Consider the following 12553-nt stretch of genomic DNA (forward strand, 5'->3'; position numbering starts at 1 on the left):
CAAAAGTTATTCTGACTGACAAACATAAGTGCAGATTTACCAGTGGCTTTAGCTTATTAAATTATGCAGTCCTGCACAAAGTATTGACAATTTTCTGTTTTGATGTTACTTTTCTCAGATCAGTACTAACGGTTCAAAGAAGAAAATGTACACTGACTCCATGTCAGTGGGTCAGAGCATCTCTACCAAGGCTGTTGACTCCTGGAAAAGGGTTGATATCACTGACAGCTACAAGCACAGGGAAGGTAAAACAAACATACAATGCTCATTTGCATTGCTCGTGTCAACTGGACATCAATAGCTTTATTATTTGGATAACTGTTTGGTAACATTCTAGTAGAACTGCTAAAGGCAGTTTCAGTTCAAATGATCCCAGACAACACAAACAAGTTTCTTATGTTTCCTAGCTCAGTTTGCTTACGATCTTGAGTTTATCAGTATTTCTAGTTTAGGTTTTCTTGGTTTTTATTTGATCCTGTTCATGTTTTTGTCTTGTTTCTATGGCATATATATGCCATTTTGTCTTGTGTCTCTCTGTCCTTCCCTGTTTCCCCAGTTAGGTCAGTCTCTTCTTCTGTGGCATGTCTCTGTGTGGCACTCTGTCTCTTGTCCCTGGCTCTCTGCCCCTCTCTCTCCTCCCTCTGTTCCCTGGGTTTCATCTGTCTGCATCTCAGAGTGTGTGTTTCTCCTACTTCCTGTTTCAGTTTGTCACTCTCTTATCATGTGTGTTCAATGTTCAGCTGTGCTTTACCTGTCTCATTGGTGGATTGTGTTCAGTCGTGTTCACCATGTGTCTTCTCTCTGTCCCAAATCCCTCCATCCCCCCGTCGGTGATCTCCCTCATTCTTCAGCTGTGTGTTCTGCCTGCTTGTCTAGTTTCCAGTAACTCCCAGTTCAGTTTTGTACATTCTATAGTTAATCAGTAAAGCTGCTTTTTGAGTTTAGTTTTGCCTCCAAGAGTCTGCATTTTGGGTCCCCCAATCATGCCCGCTTCACACAGCACATGCCATATTTCCCTACAGGCAGCGCAGAGGAGAGAGCCATCTTCAAACGTGCAGTCAGAATGAACTCAAAAGAAGGTCAAGGTGACATAGAAGAGGCACCCCAGTATGTTGAGATGAAAATCAAAGAGGTAAAACTCAAAATACAAGACTGGGAAAACTTTGTATCATTACAACATGATATAAATACAAGAATGTGTTGATTTGGTCAAAATTCATAATGCACGACAAGTAAAAAAAAACAAACAGTTGAAACAGTGTGAAATGGGATGGGGCCTTTAAGGAAATTATCTAAGAATTATCTAAGAATAGCAACTAGAAGCCTGGAAAGCTGCAGACTCATCACCATCCTGAGGCCAATGACGGTGATATCATCTGCAAATTTTAGGAGTTTAACAGCCGAGTTCTTGGAGGCGCAGTCATTGATGTACAGCAGGAGCAATAGTGGTGAGAGGACCGAGTTTCAGAGGTGATCTCCCCCAGCCTCACTTGCTGCTTCCTGTCTGTCAGGAAGCTGGTGATCCACTGACAGGTAGCTGGTGACATGCTGAGCTGGGAGAGTTTGGAGGAGAGAAATTCAAGCACAATGGTATTAAAAGCCGAACTAAAGTAAACAAACAGGACCCTGGCATAAGTTCCTGGGCGGTCGAGATGTTGCAGGATGTTTGAGGCAAGGAGGGTGAAACTCCGTCTGGTACAGGGGCTTTCATGGACTTGGGGGTCAATGTCTGAAACAGTGTCGCGCATTGCAGGTACCAGTGGCAATAAAATCAAAACACTGCATCAAACGCTAGTATTTCCAGCACCGGTAATCATTAATTCTGCGGTTTTAATCCCTACTTGCATTTTATTTGCCCCAAAAACAGTTCTGTACAAAGACAGACTTGACGAAAAGGCAACAAAAAGTATGAGGAGAAAAAAAAATCAAAGGATTGAAACGGCCTGTGTGCCACTCGTACCCACAATCCTTTGCGGTTTTACCCCTGAATGACGTCACATTTTCAATCTCTATAGAGATTGGAAATGTGACGTCATTCTGGGGTAAAACCGCAAAGGATTGTGGGAAGTCGTGGGAAGAGGTACTAGCGCACGCAGGTTTTCAATTGAAATCGGTTACACAGCGATAAAAAGAAGCAAAAAATAGCAAGAAGCTGTTGTATTATTATCTGCAATAGCCGGTCGCATGTCAGCCACGGGAAGCCGACAGGTAAAGAGATCAGTTGATATCGGATTACGTCATTGAAGAGAAATTGTTCAAGCCATGTTTCCGAAGTAACAAAGAGCCGACGGATGGCCATCAGCCCATCTGCCAGGTCTTTGTTTGCTTCCACAGGGGGTGGGGAGTGTCTGTAGTCGGTGATTTCCTGCAGGCCCCTCTACACTGACGCAGGGTTGTTGGCTGAGAGCCATTCTTTCAGCTTCTGGGAGTAGATCCTTTTGGCTGCTTTGATCTCCCTGGTCAGTGTGTTCCTGGCCTGCTTGTACAGGGCCCTGTCACCACTTCTGTAGGAGTCCTTCTTGGCCTTACGAAGATGTTGGAGTTTAGGAGTGAACCATGGTTTATTGTTGTATGTGCAAAAGGTCTTAGTTGGCACACACACACACACACACACACACACACACACACACACACACACACACACACACACACACACACACACACACACATCTTCACAAAAACTGATGTATGATGTCACAGTGTCCGTCAGCTCATCCAGATGCTGAGATGCAGCTTCGAAAACAGTCCAATCAGTGCAGTCAAAACAGTCCTACAGTTCCTGCTTTGCTGCGTTAGTCCACTTCTTCACAGTTTTTAATACAGGCTTGGCATGTTTGAGTTGTTGCCTTTAAACTGCAATAAGATGGACCAGGCAGTGATCAGAATATCCCAAGGCTGCCTGGGGGACAGAGCGAAATCTGCCGGGCTTACAACTTCATCGGGTGGACCGTGAAGCGGAGCTCTCAGGGAAAACAAAGGGTGGTGGAGTCTGCTTCTACATCAACGAAGGTTGGTGTACTGATGTCGCAGTGTTACAGAAATACTGCTGCTCAAACCTGGAAACTTTTTTCATCAACTGCAAACCATTTTATTCACTGCAGGAGTTTTGTTCCTTCATGCTGGTTGGAGTTTGCATCCCTCCTCAGGCCAATGCAAACAACGCACTGGCTGACCAGATTACCACCCTTGAAAGAAAATTCCTGGATTCCTTCACAATTGTCCTTGGGGATTCTAACAGAGCAAATCTAAACCATGAACTTTCTAAATATAGACAGCATATAGACTGCCCCACCAGGTACAACATTATATTGGAGCACTGTTACACTACTTTAAGACAGTATCTGGGATTCGCTGGGAAGAGAGCGGAGAGTGTACATTCACGAGGTGAATGGAGGGGAGTGTTGTGCGGAATCCCGGCTGATGTTACACCCCTGAAAACAGGGGGAAAGAATCACGAGAGTGATTATGACTTGCGTCTCTCGTGCAGTCGTTTATTGCAGTGAGGAGAACGCGCGAAAGCCCCCTAGTGGAGAATAGAGACACTACAAATCGATCCAAGAAAAGGCTTACTAGCCGATCAGTGATGTATAGATTGCAGTTCTCTTAAGTAACATGAAAGCCATTAATATAACATGAAAAAATAACCTCTTAACCATTTTCTTACCATATTTACATTATTTGTCCTTATATGAACTGATATGAATTAGTATTAACTGAACAGTTTTATATGCAGTAGTCCTTCAACCTGTCACACTGATGTACAGGGTGGGCCATTTATATGGATACACCGTGGGAATGGTTGGTGATATTAAAGTCCTGTTTGTGGCACATTAGTATATGTGAGGGGACAAACTCCTCAAGATGGGTGGTGACCATGGTGGCCAATTAGATGTCGGCCATCTTGGATACAACTTTTGTTTTTTTTCAATAGGAAGAGGGTCATGTGACACATCAAACTTATTGGTAATGTCACAAGAAAAACACTGGTGTGCTTGGTTTCAACATAACTTTCAATGTAACTTCAACACCAGGAGACCAAGGCGATAAATGGCCAGGACATTAAACTGAGGCTCAAGCTGAGCAGTAAGGATCACACCAATAAGGTGTTGTCTGTCCGTGTCAACGCTCAGGCCATGAGGTACAACGGCAATCCAGCGGACAACATCCTGAACAAAGTGCAGCACGTGACACTTGTGTCTGGACAAGGTCTGCAGTTCTTATCTTACAATTTTGGTCAGCATTGTAATTTATTTGAAAAGAAAAAAAAAGAAATGATATAGATTTCTATGATTTGAGGCTGCTACTTCAAACTCCACCCCAAGTCTCAGAAATGAAAGAAATTAGAAAGAAACAAGAAATTAAAGTTTCCTGATGATACCATGAATCTCTGGATCAGTTCTCACATTCCTGCCTCTCACTGTATGTCCTACAGATGTGGCCATACCTATCCAGATCCCCTTTGCAGATTACAGTAAATATATGGTGAACTACGACAGCATAAAGGTTTCAGCAGTGGCCAGTGACAGTGATGAATACTACCAGACTGAGACCAACATCACCCTAGAGCAACCAGTCATCTCCATGAAGGTCATTAAAATCCAAATTTTGTGTGTAATATAAGGAAGTGCGTGATTTTATAACACAGGAAGTGAAAGCAGATTCAAACTAATGACATTACTTGGTAACAAAGTATGTGTTCATGGTATACGGTAGACTGGCTGTGTGGCATGGCCTTACAACGATAACTGCTGATTGGTTATTTGACAGTCAAAAAAGCGTCACCTGAACTCAGTTGATGAACAGGTTCTATGAGATTCTGAAAATTCTGGACTTTGTTCTATAATTTGCTGCACATTAATGCTGTACTATATCTGTGCTTCTTTTAGGTTTTGTATCCAGTCCATGTGAACCATGAAATGACATTGGAGGTGGAATTTAAAAACCCGCTCAATGAGAGGCTGAGGAACTGCTCCCTGACAGTCATTGGATGTGGCCTTTTTAAATCAGACTATATACAAAGGTCAGTACTGAGACTTAACATACAATCTAACTCATTACAATCACAGGGTATAAGGAACAATGTGATTGTCTGGAGTTAATGATAATATTTCCCATCTTCAACCAGATGCTTTTTGTGAAACAGTAATTTGCTTTTTATGTGAGAGTTACAAAAACAAATATTGATTCTAGTCAGATTTCATTTCATCATCTCAGCGGTTCAATAATACTGGTTAAAAAAAACTCTTTATTTTCCTTGTACTCTGCCAGTTCACTCATTTTCATTTGGTTTAATATTGATGTTAATGCAGTAACCTCATTATGTAAAATATCTTTAAAACAACACTTTTAAACCATAAACTATTGATGCTTGTGTAAAGATGAAACAAATTCATGGAAATTTTCTTGTAACTTTAACTTATTTAATTCAAGCCATCGTTTGTCTGCCACGTGTCTGATATGTTGCCACAGAAAAAGAATTAAAAATCTTCAAAAAGGAAATAACGAGAGAAATAATCCATTAACTACTCATTTTTGTATACGTAGCCTTTTGTTTTGATTAAAGTTGTGTTTTTTCAAAGAATTGAAGTGGCCACAAAAGACTTTCAGATTTTGATTCATGCTGCATATTTTAGTGCTCCAAACAAATCTAAATTTTCTTTTTTTTCTCCAGTCTTCAAAAGAAAAGAAACATTTCTAACTTACAGTGCTATGTTGTTGGTAGTGCCACCAAGTGTTGTTCACCAATAAATAGTTCCAGCTCACAATTCCATTTTGCATAAAGATAAAAATAAAAAGAAACAGTATGCTAATCCTAATTACTGCTTACAGACTGCTTTTGTAAAGAGTTTAGCTAAAGCTAGGCAACCGTTTTCCTTTATTCCCCCCCCCAAGCTAAGTTGGCTTAACTAGCCTAGGTTCTCATCCAAACAGGGTTTGAAGTAAAATAAAAAATAATAATGTTTTTCTATTTACAGTGACCTGGGTGAGGTAGAGCCAAAGGCCACACTGAAGCTCAAGATTACCATGACTCCCTACAGAGCTGGACTGAAGACCGTGGTTGCTGACTTCGACTGCAGCAGCTTCAGAGACATAAAGAGCTCCTGCATCGTTGACGTTAAACCATGAAGCTCTGGTTTCATTTACAGCTCCCTCTGTGTTTCTGTTTCTTTATTTAGTTTAAACTGGGATAGATTAATCTACTACACCTTGTTATAACTATCATCCACAGTAACGTTACTATCCATAGTCAAGGTTTTGTTTGTTTTTTTTCCCACTGGCTGAGATATAATCAAGTAGATTTTTTATTTCAAAGATGCAAACTGCCCAACATTTTCGGGGATATGCTTTGGGACTAACAGTTACCATAATTAATAATTAATGAGTAATGTAATCATTTTAATAAAAGAAGAGGGAGAAAACCGATTTCCTGATATTGCTTTGTAGCTTTTCTCTGTTTGTGCATTAATTATTATTGGGTTTAAATGATTGTGGGAAAATTATGAAGCTGTATTTTATGACAAGTTCTAAATATATAGCTCATCTCTTATACAAATTTGAGTAACAGTGATGGACCACCTCCTCCCCATCTCCTGTCCTAAATCCTGTCACCACTCGGATTCTGTTCTGCCATGATGGGTCAAATAAATAAATAAATTTCTCCATCTCAATAAATAATGTTCAGATTTAATGGCTATCAAAAGCATATGGTTGAGGTGCACCACCTCCACTCTGTGCCCTTCTCCCACACTCTCAGCAGCAAACACTCACACCCGGTAAATCACGACTATCATATAATTTGGAACAGTTATGATTGGAACATGCAGGTTTATGCTGGGAAACCTGCAGACTGTGTTCCTGAAAAGAACCAAGTGAAGTTTGTAGATGATGATTGCACAGCTCAGGGATACAGGGTAGTGTGAGCTGTATCAGAAGCAGAAGCAAGTATAACAACAGATAATTTCCTCCATACACATACACTTCTGTGTTTACTTTATGTGACTGTATAAGAATTTAAAATAGTTTCAAAACAAATGTTCTTGATAACTTTGATCTGTGATAAACAGTATACTATGTTTTATCTGACTATTTAGTCAAAAGAATCCCCAAATCATGTTTTTAAGAGCTTGAATTCAAGGCATATGAGCACAATGAGACATACAGACAATTTTGACAGTTTGACAGCGTGGGAGGTCTGTATTTCCCGTAAACATGCTGTCATCAGAGTGTACTGAAAATGGACTAACACGTGTTTTTGATATTTTATTGTAATGGGTTACCAACAGATAAATTGTTGCACTAGCCTTGAAGAAAAAACTTGTGAAACCTTATCACAGTTTGTTAATGTTCAATTTAACTATGTGATTTTCCTTGGAAAAAGAGATGTTCCCAGATAAGGCCATGAATGCAGGCTGGGAATAAAGAGTACATAAGACAGTCACGGTACTGGGTCTGGTGATGTTTCCTTGTCTAGTCTTCATCTCCTGTTTTACTTTGATAGTCTCCCGTCCTTTGTTAATGTTTTCAGTTTTGCTTCCCCCATGTCTCGTTATGTGTGATTGATCCCAGCTGTGCTCTCCTCCTGTGTCTGATTCCTTCGTTACTCCCTTGAGTATTTAAGCCCTGTGTTTTCTTCTGTCTGTTGTCATGTCACACCATCATGTACCCTCACTGCTGTGTTTCCCTCGTGCTCCTGCCTAGATCTCAGTTCCAGGGTTGTTTCCTTGTTGCCTATTTTGAGTTTCTAGTTTCTAGATCCAAGTTTAGTTTGTTGTATTCATCTTTTGAATTTTTCCAGCAATAAATCTGCCGTTTTGAGTAGTGATGGACAGACGAAGCTTCATGAAGCACTGAACCTTTTCATCCAATTGGTTCACCCCAGCGCAAAGCGTCTTGAAGCTTCATTTGCTCTAGTAGGACACCTACTGGACGTAAAAATATTAGTTGGCATGAATTTGAAGAGTGTGGCCTTTTGCACACAGCCTGTAAATGTCAACAACAAAAGCAGTGTGTAAAACATGTATATTGTAGTGATGGCATGATACTGTGTATATTTATAGTGGCAGTATGGAAAATGATTATTTGGAAATGCTAAAAATGGAAACAATCATTTACTGTGAGGTGAGGTGTGGTTGGGGTGTGGACAGTAGTTGTGCTTTTGTAACATTGAGGTAAGGACAGTGATTAGTGTTCAGGGGACACATCATTGGTTTTTATTTAAAAACAACAGTTTCTCCACTGTGGCAGGTCGTAGGCGATTTCTTTTTTGGACAATATTTCCCCTGCTTTTGAAAACACTCGCTCACAGGGCACAGATGAGGCAGGGTACACAGGTATGTCAGTGCTAACTTGTATAAGTGAGGGTAGACATATTTTTGTCTCTCCCAATATTTAAGGGGGTCCTCCAGCCTTCCAATATTTGGCTCCATCATGTACCGTTGGACCTCAATATTTGCGTCTGCTGTCACATTTTGTGTCTGTCTACCTGACACTTTCATTCAGGCAACGCCACAGGTTGTTAGCTAAACAATAAGGAGAGTTTTATGAGATACTAGCAATTCAATTTTTAATGTGAATGAATGTTTTATTGGCCATATGCAGGTTGCCCCGCAGAGGAATAGGAGGCCCCCCCCCCGACGTACACACACACACACACATGGGAATACAGTCGGAGATCGGCAGCGTTACAGAAAAAACACTGAAAGTACACAACAATGGGAAAAGTACAAGAGGAAGAAAAGAGACCTCTCCTCACGCTGGGCACCTATGGGAGGACAGCATGAGAACAGGAAACAAAAACTCCTCTGCACAGAGAGCACATAAATGTCCACATCACAACATTGGAGCACATGACAAGCCACAGGGGTTGGGTAGGGGGTGAGGAGTAATCCGAAGGAAACACAGCAGTCGTCCTGCACAGCGCAACCATTTCAGCGCGGCACGCAGACCCGCAGTCTTCCCCCGCAGGAAACAAGCATCGAAGGCGTTTGGAAAGGGAGGGGGATGAGTGCGTGCTTATCAGTGTAAGTGTATGTGTGTGCGTGTCCAGAGTTCAGCTGAGACAGTGTCCTTCGCTCTATCAGGCTAAGTAAACAGTCTGCCAGCCAACCCAGGTGGCCTTGCATGGGATGGGAAGAATAGTCATCACACAGTCGTTATCAGGGAGTTGTTGTTCGGCTCCAGCCTTGGGCCTGAGCAGCTGGCGCCGTGGTGTCCGCATGTTGAATATTGCTGATTTTTCTTTTATGCGAGCAGCACAGAGAATTTCAAGCTGCTCTTTAACACTCTGACACTGGTCTCTCAATCTGAGACCCCACAACTGCAGTGAGCCGTTCTGCGATGTGATCCAACTTTCGCTCAAGGGTCTCATTTTGAGCAGGCCTCTCTCTGATGTATCCCCCCATACGCTCAATGGTGTTGTTTTGAGCCTTCACAGCAGCTGTAAGCGTCTCCAAGGTGTTGACCATGCTGACACAGAAGTGTATTACTTCGAAAATGTTATGCAATAAACTGTTTCATCAGTTGGAATAATTTAAATGGCTATGTTTGCATGGATAATTGTGAGTAGGATATATGTAAAAAAGTAAGTTAGATTAACTCAATTAATGTAATTTGTCAACTCAATATTACCAGAAATTCTAAATTAATATTAGGTTGCTTAAACTTAATTATGCTTTTACAGGTCAAAGTAAATCATGTTGGTTTGTTGAACCAGTTGAGTTAGCCAAACCTAAAAATTACTTGCTGGATTTACTTAATAATATGCAAAATTTGTAACTTAAAAAGCTGAGTGGAAATTGTTACCTCAATTTTTTTTAAGTTGAGCCAACAAAACATTTTTTAGAGTGTGAGACTTGGGGTGGAGTTTGAAGTAGCAGCCTCAAATCATAGAAATCTATATCATTTCTTTTTTTTTTTTCAAATAAATTACAATGCTGACCAAAATTGTAAGATAAGAACTGCAGACCTTGTCCAGACAGAAGTGTCACGTGCTGCACTTTGTTCAGGATGTTGTCCGCTGGATTGCCGTTGTACCTCATGGCCTGAGCGTTGACACGGACAGACAACACCTTATTGGTGTGATCCTTACTGCTCAGCTTGAGCCTCAGTTTAATGTCCTGGCCATTTATCGCCTTGGTCTCCTGGTGTTGAAGTTACATTGAAAGTTATGTTGAAACCAAGCACACCAGTGTTTTTCTTGTGACATTACCAATAAATTTGATGTGTCACATGACCCTCTTCCTATTGAAAAAAAACCAAAAGTTGTATCCAAGATGGCCGACATCTAATTGGCCACCATGGTCACCACCCATCTTGAGGAGTTTGTCCCCTCACATATACTAATGTGCCACAAACAGGACTTTAATATCACCAACCATTCCCACGGTGTATCCATATAAATGGCCCACCCTGTACATCAGTGTGACAGGTTGAAGGACTACTGCATATAAAACTGTTCAGTTAATACTAATTCATATCAGTTCATATAAGGACAAATAATGTAAATATGGTAAGAAAATGGTTAAGAGGTTATTTTTCATGTTATATTAATGGCTTTCATGTTACTTAAAAGAACTGCAATCTATACATCACTGATCGGCTAGTAAGCCTTTTCTTGGATCGATTTGTAGTGTCTCTAATCTCCACTAGGGGGCTTTTGTAGCATTCTCCTCACTGATGAGAGTCATAATAACTCTCGTGATTCTTTTCCCCGTGTTTTCAGGTAAAAGTGCTTAAAGGTTGACATATTTTCAATTTGTACACTGTTAAGGTATCTAAGAGGTAACCCTTCATTGTTTTGTAAGCTTTAGAAGCATATATTACAGTTTTGTGCACATATACATGGCGGTTTTGAGCCTCAGTTTTGTACTTTATAATGGAAATTAAGATAACGGCAGGAGCTAAAACCGCCGCTATTGTGAACAATTTTTGAGGAAACATGTTCTGGCATATATAGTAAGCACTTTAGTATTTTGGTTTATTATTTAGTGTTTGTCTTCCACCATGTGACATTTAGCAGTACAGAATGTGAAACATTTCTGTTCATTTTCACTGCAATAAACGACTGCACGAGAGACGCAAGTCATAATCACTCTTGTGATTCTTTCCCCCTGTTTTCAGGGGTGTAACATCAGCCGAGATTCCGCACAACACTCCCCTCCATTCACCTCCTGAATCTCCGCTCTCCGCTCTCTTCCCAGCGAATCCCAGATACTGTCTTAGAGTCACTACTTTAAGACAGTATCTGGGTAACAGTGCTCCAATATAATGTTGTACCTGGTGGGGCAGTCTATATGCTGTCTATATTTAGAAAGTTCATGGTTTAGATTTGCTCTGTTAGAATCCCCAAGGACAATTGTGAAGGAATCCAGGAATTTTCTTTCAAGGGTGGTAATCTGGTCAGCCAGTGCGTTGTTTGCATTGGCCTGAGGAGGGATGCAAACTCCAACCAGCATGAAGGAACAAAACTCCTGCAGTGAATAAAATGGTTTGCAGTTGATGAAAAAAGTTTCCAGGTTTGAGCAGCAGTATTTCTGTAACACTGCGACATCAGTACACCAACCTTCGTTGATGTAGAAGCAGACTCCACCACCCTTTGTTTTCCCTGAGAGCTCCGCTTCACGGTCCACCCGATGAAGTTGTAAGCCCGGCAGATTTCGCTCTGTCCCCCAGGCAGCCTTGGGATATTCTGATCACTGCCTGGTCCATCTTATTGCAGTTTAAAGGCAACAACTCAAACATGCCAAGCCTGTATTAAAAACTGTGAAGAAGTGGACTAACGCAGCAAAGCAGGAACTGTAGGACTGTTTTGACTGCACTGATTGGACTGTTTTCGAAGCTGCATCTCAGCATCTGGATGAGCTGACGGACACTGTCTGACACTGAAAGGCTGCACCATTTCCAGGGTCAGCAGGAAGGGCTGGCCACGCCTAACAATCAGCTGCTTTCTTGTAATTTCAATGGTGCGATGAGCAGTGTTGTTAGTCACGCAGTGAAAATTCACCTTGTTAATTCCTGCAACAAAAAACACAACATGAGTACAAATGTAATTATCTTAGAGAGCCACAAAAGCAACTATAAGTATGACATGAAAAGCCTTTGTTAACTGGCAAGCTTGAAGTTTTACAGGAAGTTATAATTCAGAAATGGTAGTGATGACATTTGAGTCACAGGTTTCTTATCTTACTGTTTTTAACTCTTCTAGGATTCAAAAATATTCAAATTATCTCAAAAATATCTCAGTTTTGATCATAAATTCCTCTGCAATGACCTCTTTTTAAGTTGTTATTTACTTCCTGTTAGTGCCCCTTTCACATATTGTGGGCTTTTGAAAACTGTGAAAAAATGAAAGTTTATAAAATAGTTAATAATTTTCAACTATTTTCAAACATCTGTGAGAATAAGATGATTTTTTTTTTTTTTTAGAGAATCAACAATTAGCAATCAATATTCACAAATTACTAAATTCCACTTTTAAATCAACCCCGGTGAACTTTCATTTCTCCCGTCACCACCAACTGGTTGGAGCACATAGCTGTCCCTCCCTGATCCTGGT

General features: G+C 40.8%; 1 protein-coding gene and 1 long non-coding RNA gene across 3 annotated transcripts in view; one reads left to right on the plus strand and one right to left on the minus strand.

Annotated features, from left to right (window-relative positions):
• The window catches only part of LOC146673852 (protein-glutamine gamma-glutamyltransferase 2-like), a 28157-nt gene extending 21482 nt beyond the window's left edge, over positions 1 to 6675 (plus strand). For both annotated transcript variants that reach the window (XM_085392230.1, XM_085392234.1), the window contains 6 exons: positions 119 to 245; positions 1023 to 1132; positions 4032 to 4206; positions 4433 to 4587; positions 4887 to 5020; positions 5976 to 6675. In XM_085392230.1, the coding sequence (XP_085248356.1) occupies positions 119 to 245; positions 1023 to 1132; positions 4032 to 4206; positions 4433 to 4587; positions 4887 to 5020; positions 5976 to 6126 (852 nt within the window). In that variant the 3' untranslated portion in view covers positions 6127 to 6675. The remainder of the gene's footprint in view (positions 1 to 118; positions 246 to 1022; positions 1133 to 4031; positions 4207 to 4432; positions 4588 to 4886; positions 5021 to 5975) is intronic.
• A 3176-nt stretch (positions 6676 to 9851) lies between these two features.
• On the minus strand, positions 9852 to 11867 carry LOC146673853 (uncharacterized). Its single transcript, XR_014910614.1, has 3 exons — positions 11561 to 11867; positions 11275 to 11468; positions 9852 to 10139 (listed from the first exon to the last, which is right to left on the minus strand). It is a non-coding gene; the product is annotated as an uncharacterized LOC146673853 (long non-coding RNA).
• Positions 11868 to 12553: the final 686 nt, after the last annotated feature.

Source organism: Rhamphochromis longiceps, linkage group LG3 (assembly GCF_057381845.1).
Source record: "Rhamphochromis longiceps isolate RC_006_pf linkage group LG3, R_longiceps_female_GT1.1, whole genome shotgun sequence".
In the NCBI taxonomy this organism is placed as follows: Eukaryota; Metazoa; Chordata; class Actinopteri; order Cichliformes; family Cichlidae; genus Rhamphochromis; species Rhamphochromis longiceps.